The following is a 22,911-nucleotide window of genomic DNA, read 5'->3' on the forward strand; positions in this document are numbered from 1 at the left end:
TCGATACCCGAAAAACCGAATGATTTCTGTCGCCGAGCGCCCGGCGCGAATACTTTCGATAATCGCGGCTCTTCAGTTGTACTCCGCACTTGGTTTCAACATTGCGACTGTTTCGAGGTTATGATGGTTTAGTACATGCGTCAAGCTATTTGACTGCCAATCGCGACATCTACCAATGGTATTAAAAGGAGGGAATTTCAATTTGAAATTTGTCCGGATTTTGGCGCCGCACCCTGTATTAGGTTGTTCGGAAAGTAATTTCATTTTTTCTTATGAAAATGAAAGACGATTTTCAATCAGACGCGTTTCAAATGATCATGAACGGTCGAATTCGATAAATTTAATCTCTCAGCGATCTCACGAGTTGTTATTCGCCGGTTTGGATCAATTAATGCCTTTATTGTGTCTTCATTAGCTTCAACTGGCCTTCCAGAACGTGGTGCATCTTCAACATCAAAACTGCCGGATCGAAATTTTGCAAACCAGTTTTGATACTGGCTTTCTGTCAATATATCTTCTCCATACACATCGGATAATTTTTTTCTTGCTTGAACAGCATTTTTACCTTTTTGATAGTAAAAAATATGCCGAAAATGCTGCTTTTCACTTTCATATTTGATAGGGCACCAACCAAAAACTACTGCGTAGAATCAATCGAACTTTTTTCACAAGCAAGCCTTGCTATATCAGCTGTCAAAATATTATATATAATGATTATGCGGCTTAAGTGTGAAGTTGGCTGTGAAAAAATACAATAAGTCCACTGTTGGGAAAAAACGAAATTACTTTCCGAACAACCTAATAAAAACATTATTAGTGAATATAAATCATAATTATATTTTATATATAAGGTAGGCTGTTGAAAAAGTTTCTGCAAACAATATGAAAAAAAACATATACAATTCGGTAAATGGCTTTATTGTTTTTCGAAGTATTCGCGTTTAAGATCGATACATTTTTGCATACGCTCGAACCAATTTCGAAGCATTTTTTCCATTCTAAGGCTGTAACCTCAGATATCAGTGTACGAAATGTTTCAACAGCTGCTTCAGGCGACTCAAATCGCTCACTACGCATCTTATTTTTAATGTTTGGGAATAAAAAGAAGTCATTAGGTGATATCAGATGAATACGGACAATGAGTCATCAATTCGACATTATTACTGGATAAAAAATCAACGGTTTGACGTGCTGTGTGACAGCTGGCGTTGTCATGATGCAACGATTTCGGTTTGTTCTACGCAATTCATTTATGATTTCTGGCAAACAAATTGTTGTATACCAATCAGTATTTACAGTCTTTCGATCCTCTAAAGCCACGGTTGTCACATATCCGGTATAATCGAAGAAACAAGCGATCATTTGCTTGGCAGCACCTGGGTGAACGAATAACTTTTGTTGGTTTCGGTTCATTTTGAAATACCCAAACAGTGGATTGTTGTTTACTTTCCGGCTCATACGAATAGGTCCATGTTTCGTCCCCAGTAAGATTGCGTGAACACATTTCGGATATTAACAAAAAGACAGGTTCTTCATCTGTTATATCCGATCATCGCGTTAATTTTAATCATAAATAATATTTCAAATGGAATGATGTGAAGATTTTAGACAGTGAGTCTTCTTAGGTACAATCAAAGATTGATATTTGAAATGATTCACATTAAAAGACAGAGTCGAGGTTTAAATAAACAAAATGATACTGAATTATTGCCAGAATCCTGCTCACAAATCATATAATCCCTTTCTCCCTCATAATTATCTTTCTTTCCTCTCTATACATCCCGTCTCCTATTTTCCTTCTATTCCCCCTTTTTATTCTTGCTTCCCATTATTTTCTAACATGACCTCTCTTTCCTTCTCTAAAAATCATTTTAAATTTATTTTGTCTAATAACGTCGAAGAGATTAGAGACATCGATCTTTCTCGCATTGTCTATTGTACTTTAATTATATTAATTTTTTTTCTGAATTGAACTCTTAACTACAATTATGAAATGTATTTTGCTTATTTAATTTTAAAAAATATTTAATTAATTTAATTGAACAGATAGTTTTACATTGTACATTTTATACTTTCACTTATATCAATATTGTGTTGTTCTATTATTCTTATAATCTTACATTATTATTATAGCTAATTATTAAAGCGTTATATTAATTATTAAAGCTATTCTGTTATTCTTATAATCTTACATTATTATTATAGTTAATTATTAAAGCGTTATTTTTCGTTCTGAACACTATTTTACTCATACACCGATGTTTTTTAGCTGTACAATTTTTCTAATGAGATGAGGATTCTGATACCAACAGTTTGATGTCTTGACATTGCGAAGTATATTTTCATTTGCCATCGAACGTACACAGTATAAGTTTTTACCTTTCTGATGAATTCTAATGTCTAATCTATGTATTTTATGTATGTTACTGTTCCGTTCAACAAGACGAAGAACCTTCTTAATTTATTGATACCAACAATTATATAGTTATTAAATGCGAATTACATGTTTAATCTTCGATCGACTTTATGTTGTGTTTTTTATCATTTAAATCTATTTTTGTAAACATTGATAATGATCCGATCGTGATTGAAACGTTTGTTGATAGCCGGCATGTTATTAAATTTTATAATTATTTGATTAAAACTTTTATTTATTTATTAATTTTTACAGGTCAAATTTTGGCTCGTAGTTTTTTTTCTTTTAACTTGTTTTTAAATTATTGAGCCATTATACTATTGTGTAAAAATATATTTAATCTGTAAAATATATTTATTAATAATGTCACTTAAAAAAAATTACGAAAAAAGAATAAAGGTTTCGATCGTGGGATCTCTAACATTCTAATCTCGTACCCTACGCGCGAGACCACGCCGAGGTCTTGCAAACCACTTCTATGAACGTGGTATACAACGGTCATGGAAAATCATGGAAATATCAATATCCCGTAAATTATCGTGTTTTGAAATTATTTTTGTTATTATACATAAATTGAAGGGATATACAATTAACATAATTTATTAAAACTTGTACGTTATCTATAATGTCCCTTCTCTTCTTATTTATACACGTTAAGTGGCCGAAATTGCTGAGAAAGCATTTTCGATCGCGAGAAACAAGCGATCATAGAGAGAGAGAGAGAGACAGACTCTGAAGGATAGACTGTTTCGCTCGACGAGCCCAGCTTGGCGTGCGTCATCGATTACAATCGCAGCTTCTATCCTTTTTTATTTTTTCTCTGTTTCACTCTGTCGTACTTCTGTTTTGATAATTCGCTCTGCAATTTAACAATGTGTTCTATTAGTTCCGCTTTATCATCATCGCCGATGCAGCAAGGATGTATGACTCCTTTTCTAAGCAATGATTCTATTTTAATATTTTTTTATATTGTATATAGAAAAATATATTATTATTATGACGTTTCCAGCTGATAATATTATATATTGCTGATTACATAATGATTCATCTATTTTTATATTTGCGCGCGGGCGATAAGAGAAATGACACTTCCTACTAAGTGCTGTTTGATACTTTTACATCCGAGCCAAGTAAAAAATGTGCTATATATAACAATTTCAGACTTTGTATGTTTGAAATAAGTAGCTGGCGCTCTACAGAAAACCTCAAAAAACAATATTATGCTTGTAGAAATGAGTCAAGGGCTTTAATATAAGAGAACGGAGTCTACGAAAATTTCATTTGCTACGAGTAAAATTGCTGCTCAACGCTTCGACATCTGAGCAGAGTCAAAAATCAACCGAAAATAATATAACATATAAGAATATGATTGTATATTTTTGTTTATAAAGACATTTATACACAAAACTGAAATAATTAATATCATATTTATTTTATTTTTATATTAGTATTTTTATATTATTATTTTTCCTCTCAAGAGAAAAAATTTTAACCAAGGCATGTAAGAAGCTTGTTACGAGCCTAAGTCGATAATTCTGATCGTTTCTGCTGATCCAGCGAGGCACACTTGATGACAACACCATTGTCGCAATATCGAGGAACTAAAAAAGTGCTCGATGTCATGACTTCATGTCAGTTTTATTCGTAGCATATAAACGAAATTTTTGGCGACTCTTTTCTCTCATACTAAAGCTCCTAGCTCATTTCTACAGGCATAATATTGTCCTTTAAGTTTTCTGTAGGCTGCTGACTACTTATTTTAAACGGATAAAATCTGAAATTCTTATATGCAGCACATACTGCGAGTCTGCAGGAGTCGGTGACAAAACTACAATTTTTAATTTTCTTTCGTTTTTTGTATTAAATTGTAGCTGGCAGCCTGTATTGTTGTCGATACTTTAATCATAGAGAAGAACTTTTCAATCCGTAAGTGCAATTAAGAGAAACGAGCTGGGGAAAATTAATCACACTTTGTTGGTAAAACAGGGCACTCCAGCATCTCCTTAAGTATAATAATTTGTAATACTCCCTCTTTTTAAATACTTTAATTAATAAAATTAGAAAAACTAAAATCTTTATTCTTTATAATAATAATTAAATGTAAAATATATATTTAATCGTTAACATAAAATATAATAAAAAGCATTGATAAAGACAGATTTCATTTAAGCAGCTAAATTTATAAGATTAATTATGAGATATTGGCCCAACAAGTCCCATATCGATGTTGACTAAAATACTTTTTTATACCTAAAAAAACCGTAAAAAAAATAATTTGAACATTAAAGTTAAAAGATACGATAATAACTAAGAGCCAAATCTGAAAGACAGACTTTGAACAGAGTCTGCTATCAATTTCTGATTGCGGAAAGATAACAAATTGTACACAGAGTTTGTATTATCAGACAATGTTAGCAAACTGCTGTTAAAAATATGACAAAGCCTGATGACATGCTATGTTAGCAAATTGGTGACAAAAATCAAACAGTCTGCTACATAACCTGACAGCAGATTGCGAACAGAAACCAAGCAGAGCTTGCCCTGATGAAAATTTTTCTCATAATTTTTATGGGAATTGAAACATTTTTCAGAAATACTCAGAAATATTCGGAAAGTTTACATCTTCTCTCAGAATTTTTCATATAAGTGAATTCTGAATATTTTGAAATTTCTCATCCCATAATTTTTAAAAAATATTTTTAAATTTTTTTAGATTTTATAACATTTCATCAAAAATTATACTTACAAAAAATCTTAAAAGTCTTACAATATTTTATAATTAACATATATGAAAAATTATAAAAAAAGATATAAATTTTCTGAGAAATATTCCCATTTGTATAAAAAATGTGAGGAAGTTCTAAAGTTATATAGAAATTCTGAAAAATTATATGAAAATTTCTGAGAAAAATGTTCACCAGGGTGCTGACATAAGAACCTAACAGCAGATTAGCAGCAGAAGTCAAGTAGGGTCAGCTATTTTCATATACTCGCCACGAGATGGACTTGCTTCTTGTAAAAAGAAAAACGTTCAGGAGTCCTATAAGAATTGGCGCATGTAAATCGAATAGGCAAATCTCCTAGAAATTTCCAAGTTGAATTTTTTAAATAGGGCCCTCCTTTTTTATTGCATATTCTTATAACTTATTTCAAGAATTTTTCAAAACACTGTAATACAATTTTTTTTTATTAAGTACTTTTCGAGTTACAATATAAGACTTGAAAATTACAGTACCACCAGCGCGATATTAGCATTATCCAAGGTGTTCGATTGACGGCTCTTGAATGTTATTCAGGATCATGTTCTAAAAATATTTATCAAAATCAGGGCTGATGGAGGTTATACCTCTTATTTTCATTTTTACGTAAAATGAATTTTTAGTGCAAAAATGAAAATAAGAGAAAATGAAAATAAGAAAAAATGAAAATAATCTCCAATTAGGTTATTTTAGGTTAGGAAGAGGTTTTAACCGTCCGTCGGACATCTTGCTTAATGCTAATGCCGGAGATACTGTAACTTTTAAGCCTTATAACTTGAAAAGTACTTAATAAAAAAATATTTTATTAAGTACTTTTTTTTAGTGTTTTGAAAAGCTCTTGAAATAAGCTATAAAAATGTACAATAAAAAGAGAGGTTTTATTTAAAAAATTCAACTTGACCTTCATATGACTTTGCAGACTCTACCCAAGGTCAACCTCTTATTATCAGTTAGGTAGATTTTTTTAAGTCTTACAACTTTGCTTTTATTGTTCCCTAGAGTTGAGCATTTTCGAGATATTTTAGCGTTTCTAGACTTTTTGAAAACACGTATATAAATATATAATTATATATAATTATATATAATCGTTTATTATATATATGTACACAAAATTTCTTATAAGAAACCAAGTCGATTTAAATCAAATAACAGATCTTATTCAGTTTCTGCTTCCAATTTGCTGTCAAGTTATGTTAAGCAGACTCTGCTCGATTTCTGCAGTCTGCTATCAGATTCTGTCAGCAGGTTGTTTGATTTCTGCCGCCGTTCAATTTTAGTCTGTTTGCATAAAATGTTAACAGGTTCTATCAGCAAAAGGAGCAGAATGCGATATCAATTGTAGTCAGTCTGCTAACATCTTCTGATCAAATCAGCTGTCAGTCTACGACATCCTGCTAACATTTTGCTATCTAGGAACTTATATTTAAAAAAACGTTTGATTGTTATTAATCGCTTTAATTACCATGTAAACCAAAAAGAATACTTACTTAATAATTTTATTTTTGATATACAAAAACAAAAAAGTGCATGTATTTGGCTGTTGACAGCCGGACACAGATTATTGTATTAAAGCACAGTAATCTATGTCTTTGTGCTACATTACGCAAGCATAGACGTTTCTATATATATGTTTTGGTTATTTAAATATTTGCATTTGACCAACTTGCCTTTATGCTCAAATAGTTCCGCTCTACTCTAGTCTCAAATAATCTGAAGTAACCTAAGGTATTCTTCAATTTTTTTAGTTGCTAAATGTCATTGACGATCATTTTGTACCTTTTTACAATAATATATATTTTCAATCGATTTTTGACGTAAAAAAATTGAATATGTAAAAAAGATTGCTTTTTTATAATCTAAGAAGTTATCATTAGATTTTCGCGGTACTACATCTTGTAATGCTTTCTCCCTCAAGTTGCAAATACACAAGGGTTCAAAAATTACGAAATGCATACTTCTTTACAACTTTTGGTAAGCTATCGCCATTTATTTAAAAAAAAATTATTTAGCAAGAAAGATATTATCTTTATGACGGTTGAATAGGCAAAAGATACAATTCTAGTATGTATCCAGGGTGTCCCAATATTTCGTGTGCTGGTAGAGCGGACTAAACTGAGACGAAAAGTCCTGAACATTTTGCAATTTTCGCAATAATTAACAAGATATTAATTACTAAAGATCGTCAAATTTGGTATTCAATAATTTTTTACTCAAGTAGGGGAGATCAGAGTTAGTATAAACTATAGGGGTAAGAAGAATAATCAAAACTACATTAAAAACAAAACACTCGAGACACGCGTAAACATGTCTGAGCACGCAGCAGCGACTACCGCTCAATCTGCTGTAATATCTCGTTGCGAACATCTATGATAGAAGTTACGTAACAATTTTTAAAAATACCTAAAAACAATTTTTTATTAAAGTTTTTTTAAAATTTTTTTAAAGTTTTTATTTTATATACAATCGTATATAATTGTCTGAGATATTTGATTTCTATTTAAATAATAAGTATAGTTTTTAATAAAGTCCAACAGATTTTTTTTTGTTTATGTGTCTTTGTTATCATATATTGTTAATAATTTTAAAAAATGAACAAATAGGGATAGTAGACTATCATAACATGGGACTGTATGACTCATTTAGTGACGACTCTTATAGTACTTACTCAAAATTTTATTCCTTTAAAGAGTATTCATCAATTTTCGTATCAATTTTCGTTTTTTTCAATTTATTAGGTCTGTATTTGAGTTAAAAACAATTACCAGGTGTACAAGTATGAAATGCAGATTTTAGAAAACAGATGGCGCATCAATGCAGTGTGTGGTATAAAGATTTGACTGTTATGCCATTTTGAAGTGCCATCAACAAGTTTCAGACGCGCACGAGTGATAAATTGAAAAAGTGTTTGCATAGTGTTGTGTTGCTGTGTTCGATATGTCGAAATTTATATCAAACAAAGAGCATTCGCGGACAGCATTAATTTTTTGTTTTCATTTAAAGAAAACTGCTGCTGAATCATACCGATTACTTCGAGAAGCTTATGGTGAACATGCTCCATCACAAGATACGTGTGAACGGCGTTTTAAAAGTGGTGACTTCGATGTTGCAGACAAGGAACACGGAAAATCGCTAAAAAGGTACGAAGATGTGGAATTGCAAGCATTGTTGGACGAAGATGATTCACAAACACAAAAACAACTCGCAGAGCAATTGAGCGTTAGTCAACAAGCTGTTTCCAATCGCCTACGAGAGATGGGAAAGATTCAGAAGACCGGAAGATGGATACCGCATGAGTTGGACGGCAGGCAGATGGAGAGGCGCAAAAACACATGTGAAATTTTGCTTGCACGATACAAAAGGAAGTCGTTTTTGCATCGTATCGTTAGTGGGGATGAAAAGTGGATTTATTTTGAGAATCCCAAGCGCAAAAAATCATGGGCGCACCCACATCGACCGCAAGACCGAATCGCTTTGGCAGAAAGACGATGCTCTGTGTTTGGTGGGACCAGACGGTGTGGTCTATTATGAGCTGTTAAAACCTGGTGAAACGGTTAATGCTGGACGCTACCAACAACAATTGATCGATTTGAACCGTTTGCTGCTTGAAAAAAGACCAGAATACCAAAAGAGACAACACAAAGTCATTTTTCTTCATGACAATGCTCTTCATGACAATCACATACGACAAAATCGGTTCGCGACACGTTGGAAGCACTCAGCTGGGAAGTTCTACCCCATGCGGCTTACTCACCAGACTTGGCTCCTTCCGATTACCACTTGTTTGCATCGATGGGTCACGCACTTGCTGAGCAGCGCTTTGGTTCGTACGAAAATGTGAAAAAATGGCTCGATGAATGGTTCGCGGAAAAGGGGGAAGATTTTTACTGGCGTGGTATCCACAAATTGCCCGAAAGATGGGAAAAATGTGTAACTAGCAATGGAGCATACTTTAAATAAAGCTCTTTTTATCATTCTTCCGAATTTGTTTTTTGTCCGAACGTGTTTTTTTTTTAAATCCGCATTTCATACACCTTGTACACCTGGTAATCTGTAACGTCAGGTATTGTAGATTTAGAACAGAAAGCTGCTCCAATATCTATCAAAACCTTGGAGTAAACATTACAATGCGCTCATATGAATCCTAGGTACTCTCAAAGCCTCTAAGATAGCTATAGTGGTATATAAATTTCCGTGGTAAATATAGAACCCGACGGGTATAACACTGTGTCATGTGATATGTCTGTGGCCTCAACAAGCTCGCGCACTTTCACTCGTCGATTAGTCAGAACAATATCGTGGACTTTATCGATGATTTCTGGCATAGTAGCCTCAATTGGACGTCCCGAACGAGGTGCATCACATGTGGATGTATGATCACGTTTAAATTCATTTACCCAATTGTATACAGTCGCAAACGCTGATGCAGATGTGCTATGAACATTATCCAACTCGGCTTTGATTTCTTTCGGCGTTAAATCTTTCATATGTAGATGTTTGATCACTGCACGAAACTCGTTTTTTTCTAAGAACTTATTAACTTGCTCTCATATAAACGGTTTTAGGATCCCCTTAACTTTTCACTGAATAGAAATCTTGTTCATGAGTTTACATTAATTGTAACACCTCTGGAAGGTCGATAACAAGACACTATGACCAATGTGTCATCTCCTGTGAATACTCTAACCGCGCATTCTTCCAATGTTCAGTCGCAATTATATAAATTTGAAATCACCTCGTATTTAATAAAGGATTTCATTCCAATGGCCACTCCAGCACTCCTACTCCGCTCTGTCTTTTCGTATTAAGTCCATTCTTTTGAGTAGAACCTTTATCTTTAGTTGGGGACAGCCAAATTTCTGCAAATAAAAAGCAATCATAATCTAGGAAGCGACCATTAATCTCATTAACTTTGTGTTTGAGACTCTTAACATTCCATTGAGAGAAAAACTTTAAAAACCATTACGTGAGTATGACATGGATTGATGAAGGCATTTAATATGCAGTTCCATCATATTTAGAATTCTATCAATCACTTGATCTGCGTCCGGGATAGAGTTTATCGCGTGCATTAATTTCCTCAGTTTTGACTTCGGATCGAGAGGACTTGGAACGAGCTCATTTACTAGATTAGATTGTTTGTCTGCTGTATCCTTTCCTATCGTCTGTCTGCCACCTTAAAAAGCCGGATACTACTTCAGAAGAACTAAGGAATAAGATTTCTTTCCCATATTTCCGTTTAGATTCCGCAAATAAGATTCTTGAGAGTTGACGTTGTCCCGTGCTTTATCCACCTGTCTTGCTGCTTCCGAGCACGTTATACTTTCATATGCCATCAGCCGTATGATCTCCGCTACTTTTTTATATGCACGACACGACCAATCTACTGTGGGCCTCATTATAATTCATACATCGTTCAATTTTTCTATAAAGTGAACCCTTGACTATTTCATGGTTTTCACTGCAATTCAAACATGCCTCCTTGTCGCATATTTTATTAATGTGACTTAATTTGCCACATTTGAAACACCATCTAATTTCAGGGACGTAAATCGAGACATGTAGTAGCACTCCCCAAAGAATGACATATTCAAAGACATCCCTTAAAATCGAGGCAAATGGATTGAGAATCCACCCACCTCTCTAGCTTTTTTCTTTAATCTAAACGCCAGAGCCACTTTTCATTTATTGTCGTAATAGTTTCCTCTATCTGCTCATCCATTTTTATATCTAAAGAAACTCCTTGAATAACGCCTCTTCTATATAGCATAAATTTCGGGATGAAAGCCTTGAAATCGAGTTCCTTCAGGTTTTTGTTAGTAAGGGCGTTGTTGGCAGTCGTGTAGGAATCGAAACTAAGTTTTCATACGTTCCTAGCGTGATTCTGATCTTGTATTTCAGAGCCACTTTTCTTTCCAAATTACATAATTTTCAGGATTTCTAAGATCGATAATGATTTATCACCCTTATAGGTGTCCACTCTCTTAATTAATATAAAATAGAGCAGACGGCTGTAAGTTTTTTCGAGAAGAGGATCTGTGTTATCCAGTTTAGAGTCTGAGCCTTCATTATTGATACTACTAACCTCTGCAGACTTCTTGATCAAGCTAGGTTGTTCGAAAAGTAATTTCGTTTTTTCCCAACAGAGAACTTAATTGTATTTTTTCACAGCCAACTTCACACTTAAGCCGCATTATATATTTTGACAGCTGATATAGCAAGGCTTGCTTGTGAAAAAAGTTTGATTGATTCTACGCAGTAGTTTTTGGTTGGTACCTATCAAATATGGAAAGTGAAAAGCAGCATTTTCGGCATATTTTACTTTTTTACTATCGAAAAGGTAAAAATGCTGTTCAAGCAAGAAAAAAATTATCCGATGTGTATGGAGAAGATGTATTGACAGAACACCAGTGCCAAAACTGATTTGCAAAATTTCGATCCGACAATTTTGATGTTGAAGATGCACCACGTTCTGGAAGGCCAGTTGAAGCTGATGAAGACACAATAAAGGCATTAATTGATGCAAACCGACGAATAATAACTCGTGAGATCGCTGAGAGATTAAATTTATCGAATTCGACGTTCATGATCATTTGAAACGCCTAGGTTTAATCTCAAAGTTCGACATATGGGTTCCTCATGTTCTTTCGGAAAGAAATTTGTGCCATCGCATTGACGTCTGTGATTTGCTTCTCAAACGTCAAGAAAATAATCCATTTTTGAAGCGCATCATCACTGGGGACGAGAAATGGGTTGTCTACAACAATGTTAAACGCAAGAGATAATGGAGTAAAAAAGATGAACTGACTCAAAGCACTTCGAAAGCCGATATTCATCAAAAAAAGGTGATACTATCTGTTTGGTGGGATTTCAAAGGAATCGTTTTTTTTTTTAGCTTCTACCGGACAACGATCAATTCTGAAGTGTATTGTCATCAGCTGGACAAATTGAATGATTCACTTAAACAGAAAAGGCCAGAATTGATCAAAAAGGTGTAGTGTTCCACCAAGATAATGCGAGACCTCATACAAGTTTGGTAACTCGCCAAAAGCTTTTACAGCTTGGATATACTGCCACACCCACCATATTCTTCATATCTGGCACCTTCTGATTATTATTTGTTCCGGTCTCTACAAAATTTTTTAGACGGTAAAACCTTTACTTCAAATGAGGAAGTCACAAATCACCTGGATCAGTTTTTTGCCAGCAAAGAACAAAAATTTTATGAGCGTGGAATCATGCTACTGCCAGAAAGATGGCAAAAAGTATTGGACCAGAATGGACAATATATAATTCAATAAAATATTTACTCACTATAAGAAAATCGTCTTTCATTTTCATTAAAAAAAAACGAAATTACTTTCCGAACAATCTAAGACCCCTAGAACGCGATCTCTTCTTTTTCACTAATTTTCCTGGGGACCCCCCCCCCCTTCTTTTGCTGTTTCATGTCCTTGTTGCCTGAAAGTTCTACCATTTTAAGTGCTTTGATCATTGATGCTTGGTTCAACAAGATTTCGCTTGTATCTTCTTGGAGCCGTTTCTTTGTTTGTTCGCTGTCCAAAATAATCTGCATTATCTCCTCCCGGGAGATGTTACTCGAAATATTCACTACTTCTAAATCCATGTCTAGCGATCCATTGTCGATCATCCTCACCACTGCCGAAAAGAACCCGCTTTACCCTACTTTAAGATGTAACTAAAAGCACTTATTGATTCAGGGGCCTTTAGAAAGAACCAGAGAAGCAGCTTTACAGCTGCCAGAAGTTTGACAGCAAACATTGAACACCAATTGGGCGCAAGACTCACGAGAATCGCACAATTGAGGCAAATCGTGACACGACTACACTCTTTCGTAGCCCATGGCTCTCTGCCTATACGTTTTTTTATTTCGACATAGTGGAGGGAGAGGACATCTAGACAAGAGTTGTATATGATCTTGAGCCAGAACTCTAAGTGGCAAGGCCACTGAGTCCAGAACAGTAGAGGGATAGTAGACATCACCCGTAGAAATCAACTCAAGATATGCATTTAGTGTCGAGCAATGTTTTAACTGTTCGTTCAAATAAATCTTAGCAAAATTTTTAATTTAACACTAAGTTGTGATATTGTTTTACAAAGAGTCCGCGTTACTATTGATGTTTTTTTATATGTTTTATTTTCAGTGGTAAATAAATTACGAACTAAATTCCCAAGATAACAATTTAAAAAGAAAAATTGAATAAACAGGCAATTGGGAATTGGCGCTGTAGACGGTGCGCAGTTTTTGTTTCTTTAAAATAATTCTACATTATATTATTATTGTACATATTTCAACTAATTTTTTAGCTTAGCAAAAACATTAGTAGCAAAAAATTTCAGTAGATGGTACGATACGTTGATTATCCATGAATCATATAAAGATCATTGTATAATGAAATATCAATCGATATCATTACCATGATATGTAGCAGTAATTCCTCCATTATAGAATAAAAATCTCCAATTTGAAAGTTGGATGGTAGTGAATGACTGGAAATCTAATTAAATGTAAATAATAATTAATAGATTAGAAAAAATTCTATGTTATGATGAAGAAAAACTTACCCTATAATGATGTGACCGACATTATATTGGTCAATTATTACGATAACAAAATAAATAGTATTGGGAGTATAAATAAGTTTCCGCCGTTTAACAAACAATGGCGCTACCAGTATGTTATACAATAGTTAAAATTGTCAGCTGTAAAACGTCATATCGTAAGGTTGGACATCTGGCAAGAACATAACCTTGAAATATTAGCGATTTTGCATCAGCATCTTATATCTTTTTTCGTGCGAAAATGTCGAGTTTTGAGCCGAATAAGCATCATTTGCGGGAGCTTTTGATTTACTTCTTTAATTTGAAGAAATCTGCAGCTGAGGCGCATCGATTGCTTATAGAAGCATATGGTGAGGCTGCCTTAAGTGAGAGAAGTTGCCGTGAGTGGTTTCAAAAGTTTAAGAACGGTGAATTTGACGTCGAAGACAAAGAACGTAGCGGAAGGTCGAAAGTATACGAAGACGCGGAATTGGAAGCATTATTGGATGAAGATTCGTGCCAAACACAAGAAGCACTTGCACTTACATTAGGAGTGACTCAACCAGCAATTTCACATCGGTTAAAATCGTTGGGAATGATTCAAAAGCAAGGAAATTGGGTTCCATATGAACTGAAGCCGAGAAACGTTGAACGCCGATTTTTCACATGTGAAATGCTGCTTGCCAGGCATAAACGAAAGGGTTTTTTGCACCGTGTAATCACTGGTGATGAAAAATGGATCCACTACGATAACCCAAAGAAGAAGAAATCATGGGGACCACCTGGCCATGCTTCAACATCGACAGCCAAGCCGAACATTCATGGGAAAAAGCTCATGTTGTGTATTTGGTGGGATCAGCTAGGTGTCGTTTATTATGAGTTGCTCAAACCGAACGAAACCATTACTCTCTACCGAACATAATTGATGAGATTGAGCCGAGCAAGGAAAAACGCGCCCACTACTACTCCAGACACGACAAAGTTATTCTTCTGCATGATAATGCTCGTCCACATGTTGCGGCGCCGGTCAAAACCTACTTGGAAACACTCAATTGGGAAGTTTTACCCCGTATTCACCAGACATTGCTCCTTCTGATTACTACCTGTTTCGATCGGTGGCGCATGACCTGTCTGAGCAACACTTCACATCATATGAAGATACCAAAAATTGGGTCGATTCGTGGATAGCTTCAAAAGATGAAGCGTTTTTCCGCGATATCTGTATGCTGCCAGAAAGATGGGAAAAAGTAGTGGCTAGCGATGGACAATACTTCGAATAAAACATTAGGTACCGTTCTTTCACAATAAATGCCCAATTTTTGATAAAAAACGGCAGTAACTTATTTATATTCCTAATAGTTATAATAAAATTATCGGCGTACACAATAATGAACATGTTACAGTTGAATAAATGATACTATTAATTTAATAAATTGTCAAATTTTGTTACTGATTAAAACAAAACGACGAAGATCGGTGTGAGTCAGAACAGTATCGATATTCAACTGAGAAGTGTAACAGGTTTATTCTCTAAAGTTAGCGAAATGTACAATATAAATGATTGTAAACAAAAGTCGATATTATATAATATGTTATACGCATGTAAAAGGTGCAATAAGGGTGTATTCCGATACACACTACCAGTACTGAAAAATTGTTCCGCTATTACTACGCAGCGCACTGCGATAGCATCTAGTTCCCTCAATGACATTATAAATGATAGTCATATTGCCACTGCAACTACTGCGGTTTTCGAGATGAGGCAGTTACAGTGCAATAATATAGCATCGCTTAAAGAAGCACAATGCGTCGAAATATTCGATCCAGAAAATAAAAATATATATTATATATATACATTAATTGCAGAAGATGCATATATATTCATTTTACCAAAAATGACTCTTAAATTCCACATCTGAATATTCATTAACTGTGTCCATATAGTTTTTAACACGAAATCAAACTGCTTGAATTGATGATTCCATAATTAGTTCATCTTCTTCGGAAGAACTCGCTGCTGTTTTCGTTCAAAAAATGTATTGACAATTTAGTACGTCTATTCTGTTTACACTACTGCCAGTCTACTGCAAAACGTTCCGAAATATGACGTTATAATAATGCTGGCAGTACCACAATAATTTTGGAATGGCTGCGGCAGTGCACTATTGTGATGATAGTTACACTGTCAGTAAAAAGGGAACACAATCTTAAATTGTATGCTATAGTCTGTTATAAATTGTTGAAGATAGGCACATAAATTGTATCTAAAAATTCTGTATCTATTTGACGATTAATTCCATTCTTCTATCTCTTTATGTATATCATCTCTGACATTAATCTCTTGTTGTAAATACATTCGGTGTCTAAGATTTCAACTTTATCTCAATTAAATTCATGACTATATTGCAACCTATGTTCGATTATTCGTATAACTGACGTGCATCTGCGGATATGGTTCCTATGTTCCGAAATTCTAGTTTTTAGTTGCCTGCACGTTTAACTTACATAGGTTGCGTCACAGTCATTGCATGAAATTTTATAGACAACGTTTTTTTTTGGATGAACAAAGAGAGGATCTTTATGTGCTTTGATTACACATTGAAGTTTGTTCAAGCTAAAGAAAAAGAGATTGGAGTTTAAATCTTTGATGACAGTTTAAAATTTTTCAGAAATATTATCAATACATGGGATGGTGAATGATGACTGTGTATTTTCATTATTCCTTGCGTTTTTATCATGATTGGTAGTAAATTTTTTGTTGTTAATCAGATGTTTGATTCTGTTGTACATCAAAGACAAACTTCAATGAGTAATCATTGACGAGAAGAATGTTCACAATTAGTTCTAAATTTTTTTTGTGAAACATAAGGTGAGAAATTAAGAAGGCCCTATCTATAAATTAAGAAAGCCCTATCTATAAATTAACAAGGTCTTATATCAAATTAATTATTATGCCTCTCTTTTGTGTAAGACGATGCTGGGACAAAAAATTAAGTAAAGTAAGTCTTTCTCTTGACCATGACTTACAATTTTTTCTAGTCTATTAATTATTATTTACATTTAATTAGATTTAAAGTCATTCATTATCATCCAGCTTTCAAATTGGAGATTTTTATTCTGTAATGTTACTGCCACACAATGACATCTACTGATATTTCATTATACAACGACTTTTATAAGACGACTCATAGATAATCAATATATTGTACTATCTACTGAAATGTTTTGCTGAAGAAGGTTAAAAGATTAGTCGAAACATATACAAGTAATGATATACAATAATATAGAATTATTTTAAGGAAACAAAACCCATACAGCACAGAATGTTGAAAGAATGTTGCTGAGATGTTGCAATATTAAATGTTGAAGTGTCAATATCTTATCAATGTTGTATCTGTATTAAATCTTCTACATTGATTATTAATGTCGCTGCAACGTTGAAAAAATATTAAATAAATTGAACCACAAGTTGAATTTTTATTGATTTTTTCATATTGATTGTTAATGTTGCATTGTTGAAATGACATTGAATAAATTATACAATATATCAAAATTTATTTTGCAAAAAATAAACAAAAATAAAATGTCATGCAAATAGAAAATTTAAATCACTTCAATTGATCTTTTAATGAATTTTATTTCTAAACGATATATGTTTACGCGAGAATTGGCTGCGCGTGCAGAATGCTCGCACATGTGGTATTGTTTGTGTTGGTCTGTTCAATGCGCGATGTCAACTCGTGGTCTTCTACGAGAGCAAGTTAATAAGTTCTTAAATAATCTGTCAGAAGGCACTCGCAGTGTCACATTACTTTTTGACAAGTAGCACCTTTCAGCTGATTACTGTCAAATTTTGAGCGGAATTCATCGTGGTTTTATTTCTGTAGGTGATTAAAGCGAACCTATGTATTTTTTGCAAAATGGGAAAAAACGAGTTTCATGCAGTGATCAAACATCTACATATATAAGATTTAACGCCGAAAGAAATTAAAGCCGAGTTGGATAATGTTCATAGCACATCTGCACCAACGTTTGCGACTGTATACAATTAGGTGAATGAATTTAAACATGGTTGTACATCCATATGTGATGCACCTCGTTCAGGACATCCAATTGAGGCTGCTACGCTAGAAATCATCGATAAAGTCCACGATATTGTTTTGACTGATCGACGAGTGAAAGTGCGCGCGCTTGTTGAGGTCACAGGCATATCACATGGCACAGTGATTTTAATTTTGCACGAACAATTGAGTATGAAAAAGCTATCGGCAAGATGGGTGCCGCGTTTGCTCACTATGGACCATAAGCGCGATCGTGTGACGATTTCAAAACAATGTTTGGAGATGTTTCAACGTAATCCAGATTAATTTCTGCGTCGATTCATTACTGTGGACGAAACATGGATCCATTACTTCACACCCGAGATGAAGGAACAGTCAAAACAATGGACTTCATCAGGTGAACCAGCTCCAAAGAAGGCGAAGACCGTGAAGTCGACCGAAAAGGTGATGGCCACAGTTTTTTGGGATGCACGCGATATAATTCATATCGATTACCTTCCGTTAAAGCAAACAATCAATGGCGATTACTACGCAGCCTTATTGGACTGTTTTAACAACATTTTAAAGAAAAAATGTCCTCATTTGACGAAGAAGAAAGTGTTCTTCCATCAAGACAATGCACGAGTTCACACGTGCCACCGATGGCAAAATTCAACGAATTCCGCTACGTATTGCTTCTCCATCCAGCATATTCGCCAGATTTAGTTCCCTGCGACTATTTCCTATTTCCAAATCTAAAGAAATGGTTCGGAGGAAAGAGATTCACCACTAGAGAGTAGCTCATCGCCGAAACAGAAGCTTATTTTGAAGGGTTGGACAAATCATATTATTCAGACGGCTTGAAAAAGTTGTAGAATCGTTGGATCAAGTATATCGAGCTGAAAGGAGACTATGTTGAGAAATAAAAATGAATAGATCAAAAAAATGTGTTTTACTATGTTTTTCTAAAAATTTATTGACTTGCTCTCGTACATATCTACAATATATATCACAATTATACACCACTAACATTCAGTGTTCGTGGATCATCGAAGTTGCAATTCCCGTACGATTGCAGAGGTTAAACATTTGGATGGCGTATAAGATTGGATGGGTGACCATTTAGGAAAATAAAGAAATTAATTCTCAGACGAGCGGGAAGCGTTTTCTTTTTAATTATAACTTTGTCGTGTGTTTTTTGGAATACGATGGATCAATAATACTTATTTTTAAAAAGAATAATTTAAGTTGGGCTCTTGAAGTATAAAAATATAAAAATAAACAATAAAAAAACAGACAATTAAGAATTCACAGTAATTAGATTATATCAACATATATTTCTCAATCTTACATATATATAACAAATATCGAACGTTTTGGCTTAATTCAAGCAATCTTCAGCAGTCTTGTATAATATAACCTCTTGATAAATAATTCGAGACATCTTGGTTTTCTTGTATAATACAACTTCCTTAATATAATACTTGTATTGTACAAATTAAGTAGTCGAAAATCGAAGTAATCGACTGCTGAAGATGACTTGAATTAAGCCGAAACGTTCAGTATTTGTTATACATATATAAGATTGAAAAATATGTTGATATAATCGGTCCAATTACTGCAAATTTAGACTCTTAATTGTCCGTTTTTTCATTTATTATTTATTATTTTAATAATAAAATTGAATTAATTAATATAAGAAACATTTTTTATATCTCACAGATATTGTAATTCAACGGACATTAGACGTTTTTGCAACATTAGACGTCTTTTCAACATTAAACATTTCGCGATGTTATTGAAATGTTCACAATGTTGCAAATCAACATTTCTGTGATATTGATTCAATGTTAGTGTGCTGTACGGGAAAACTGCGCACCGTCTACAGCGCCAATTCCCAACTGCCTGTTTATTTGATTTTTCTTTTTGAATTTTTTATTTTATAAAGTACCTATTATTATATATATTTAATTATATTTAATTGGATATTGTTTTGTTAATATTAAAAAATCTCAAACGAAATGAGTAATCAAACTTATTATTATCTATATAATATTACTATCTATATAATACATATTCTGTTTGCAAAATTTGTATATTTTTGTGTTCCTGTATGCAATAAACATTTGTTTTGTAAAATTGGTTTTTTTTTCTTAAGCAGTGAAAATCTAAAGTTGATGTTCTCAAAAATATTTATCATAATGATCTATAAAGGTATTCTGAAGTGATCTGAAGAAATAATACTTTACTCGCATAAAATAATCTTAGATGAGTAAAGTAAATTTTGAAAAATCTCGTTCGGGTAATCTTGAAAAATATAACGTAATTTTAAATACCGCCATCTAATGCCAGACGGTGCAACCATACATTTTTCCTCTAGTCGACGATATTAATAATAAATAAAATCAAAGATTTCAGATTTTGCATCGCAATATTTCCGCTCGTAGGGTATGTAGAGAAAAAATAAAAACACTTTCATTATACATTTTTAGCAGATGCACACTTAGAACCTGATCAGTTCTTATTGAGATCCAATAATCTCAATTCCTGGCAACTCGTCGGCTCGCGTAAAGTAACCACGACAGTGTCGCTCCGCGTAGCTTAGCGCCGAGACACTACCAGTGTCTCCAAATGCTCTAAGGTAATCTTGGGTAATATAAGGTAATATTTGATAATCTGGAATAATTTGAGGTAGTATTAGGTAATTTTAAGTAATCTGATTTAAAGGTAATCCGTATTTTTTGTACACTATAACCGCTCGTATGTGACCAACCCTCCGATTTTTTTTAATTATTCAGATATCTTCTGATATTAACTAAATATTTTAATAATTTGATTGATTATCATATCTATGAAAAAGTTAAATACTTTTAAAATCAAACGGCTATCATGTCTATTTACTTAATGGCACACTAAAAAAATTAGCAAAAAAATATTTCGTGATAAAAATTGACAAGTTTTTGTATAATATAGGTATCATAAGCAAATTGGAACATCTCAGTGAATCAAATGTTGATGCTTTCTGGTTATCTCCGATTTATCCTAGCCCGATGGTTGATTTTGGTTACGATATTTCTGATTTTGTCAGTATCGACAAAACATTTGGCACTATGAAGGATTTTGAGGTACTCGTAAAAGCCACGCATGCTGCATCAATGAAGATTATTATGGATTTTGTTCCTAATCATTCGTCGGATCAGCACAAATGGTTCCAAAAAAGTTTACAAAGCATAAAACCTTACACTAACTATTACATATGGCATAAAGGCAAGGTGCTACCAAATGGAACGGTTACAGTACCGAATAATTGGGTAAGTAATTGTGTAACTCGAAGCTAGATATAACATGACTGAGGAGACAGCGGAGACTGACGAGGCGAGAAATGTGAATGACCGTTGTTAAAGTAAATTAATCCAAGGCTGAATACGCAAGCGCGCACGTAATGTTTAAATTTCATGTATCCTCTTTCGTGCTCTCTGAATGAGATTAAGCATATAGCTTTTATTATTAATTTCCTATCTCGTAGTGTGATATGAACAATGTTTAAGAGGATTCTAAAGCAATCTGTATTATCGACTAAATCATGTAATTTTTGTATAACAATTACATTTTCCTCTTTTACAGAATTGAAAATCCTTTTTCAGGATTTAAATATACGCGTCTGGGAAATGGAGTTTATGCTGAGAACATAAAAAATTTAAAAATTGATCTTTATTATTTCTTAATCCAATATAGCGCTCTAGAACAAAAGTTGTTACATTTGTTTCATATAAAAGCTGTGCAATCTGTATTTACAAAATAGTAGTCCACAAATTAGTTAGTCTGCATAAAGAAACAACGTAGAATTCTTAAAATTGGACTTAAATGTGTAATTAAAATGTTATTGTTATACGAAAATTTATGTGTATGTGTGCGTGAGATAGTAATGTACACTCGGTCACAGAAAAGTTGCAACATTTTTTTTCGATGGGTTTCGGAATACAGCCTATACTCACAATTGATTCTTGTTTATCGATAAGTAAGAATTAATGAGCAAGCAGCATTCTGTAACCCTTCGAAAAAAAAGTGTTGTAATCTTTCTGCGACCAACTGTACTATGTATATAGTATGTCAGTGACACGTAAATTGTCTGTGTAAATCCTACTTACACTATGATCAATTGTCTTTAAAACCCCTTAATATTAGAGGATATTTGAGCCAAGCTTATAACATCACCTATAACATTTAAATATCGTATAATGTGCTTATTAACTGTCTTAAGTCGGCCACACACATTCAAACAAACTTGTCACGTATGTTTGTACAAATTACATGAACGTATGTAATGTCTTGCAATAACTGTACAGTTCTGTCATATACACGTTCCAATAAATTTGCACAAACATGCTTGTACAAGCATGTACACTCGTCAGCAGAAAAGTTGCAACAGATTTTTTCCGATAAGTTTCGGGACTCACAATTAGTTGCTCACATAAGATAGTTATACATAAAGGATCATTTATACTGGCCGTAATTTATTAACTTGTATCATAATCTGTAAGAATTGACTAACTCACGAGTGTAAAGTCAAGTGTAAACAGAATAATTAACTATGATTGGTATATTAATCATTATTGGGCATTTAATATGCGCTTATATATTTATAACTTAAGTTAATTTTATGTACAGTAATTTTTGTATGCACCAATTCAGTTAATGCAAGAAATCAAATTGTTATTATGACTAAATGCGTTAATTAAGTTCTAATTAAGATCTGATTGTGTTTAAAATCACCCAAAATTATATTTTATATTTAAAATAAAATAAATATACATTCAGGTGTTGAAGAAAGAGAAAGCGAAGATGCTGAGTGCAAAAAGTGCAAGCAATACGTGAACAAATATTCTGATTAGATTTTAAAAGTGCCACACACACTCCAATTTATGTATGCAAATTGTTTGTGTAAACATATCGAATAAATTTTCATATTTGCTCAAGTCATTTGTGTGCAAGCCAAAATAACTGTGCAAACAAAGTTTTCTGACATTTTTCACACATTCAAGTAAATTTGCACATGTAGCTTGCGCAAGCATACTTAAGTTTATTGAACGTGTATGACCGGCTTTTTTTCGCTTTATGCATGAGTGATCTCGCAGTT

The 22,911-nt window shown here is 33.5% G+C and overlaps 2 protein-coding genes across 2 annotated transcripts in view; one reads left to right on the forward strand and one right to left on the reverse strand.

Moving 5' to 3' along the window:
• The window catches only part of LOC108748464 (calcium/calmodulin-dependent 3',5'-cyclic nucleotide phosphodiesterase 1A-like), a 362,329-nt gene that overhangs the window by 255,098 nt on the left and 84,320 nt on the right, over positions 1-22,911 (reverse strand).
• LOC108748461 (alpha-glucosidase-like) overlaps positions 1-22,911 on the forward strand; it is a 45,292-nt gene that overhangs the window by 5,065 nt on the left and 17,316 nt on the right. The window contains exon 2 of the mRNA XM_018486648.1: positions 20,748-21,085. Coding sequence (XP_018342150.1) covers positions 20,748-21,085 — 338 coding nt within the window. The remainder of the gene's footprint in view (positions 1-20,747; positions 21,086-22,911) is intronic.

This window comes from Trachymyrmex septentrionalis, unplaced genomic scaffold (assembly GCF_001594115.1).
Source record: "Trachymyrmex septentrionalis isolate Tsep2-gDNA-1 unplaced genomic scaffold, Tsep1.0 scaffold220, whole genome shotgun sequence".
Classification (NCBI taxonomy): Eukaryota; Metazoa; Arthropoda; class Insecta; order Hymenoptera; family Formicidae; genus Trachymyrmex; species Trachymyrmex septentrionalis.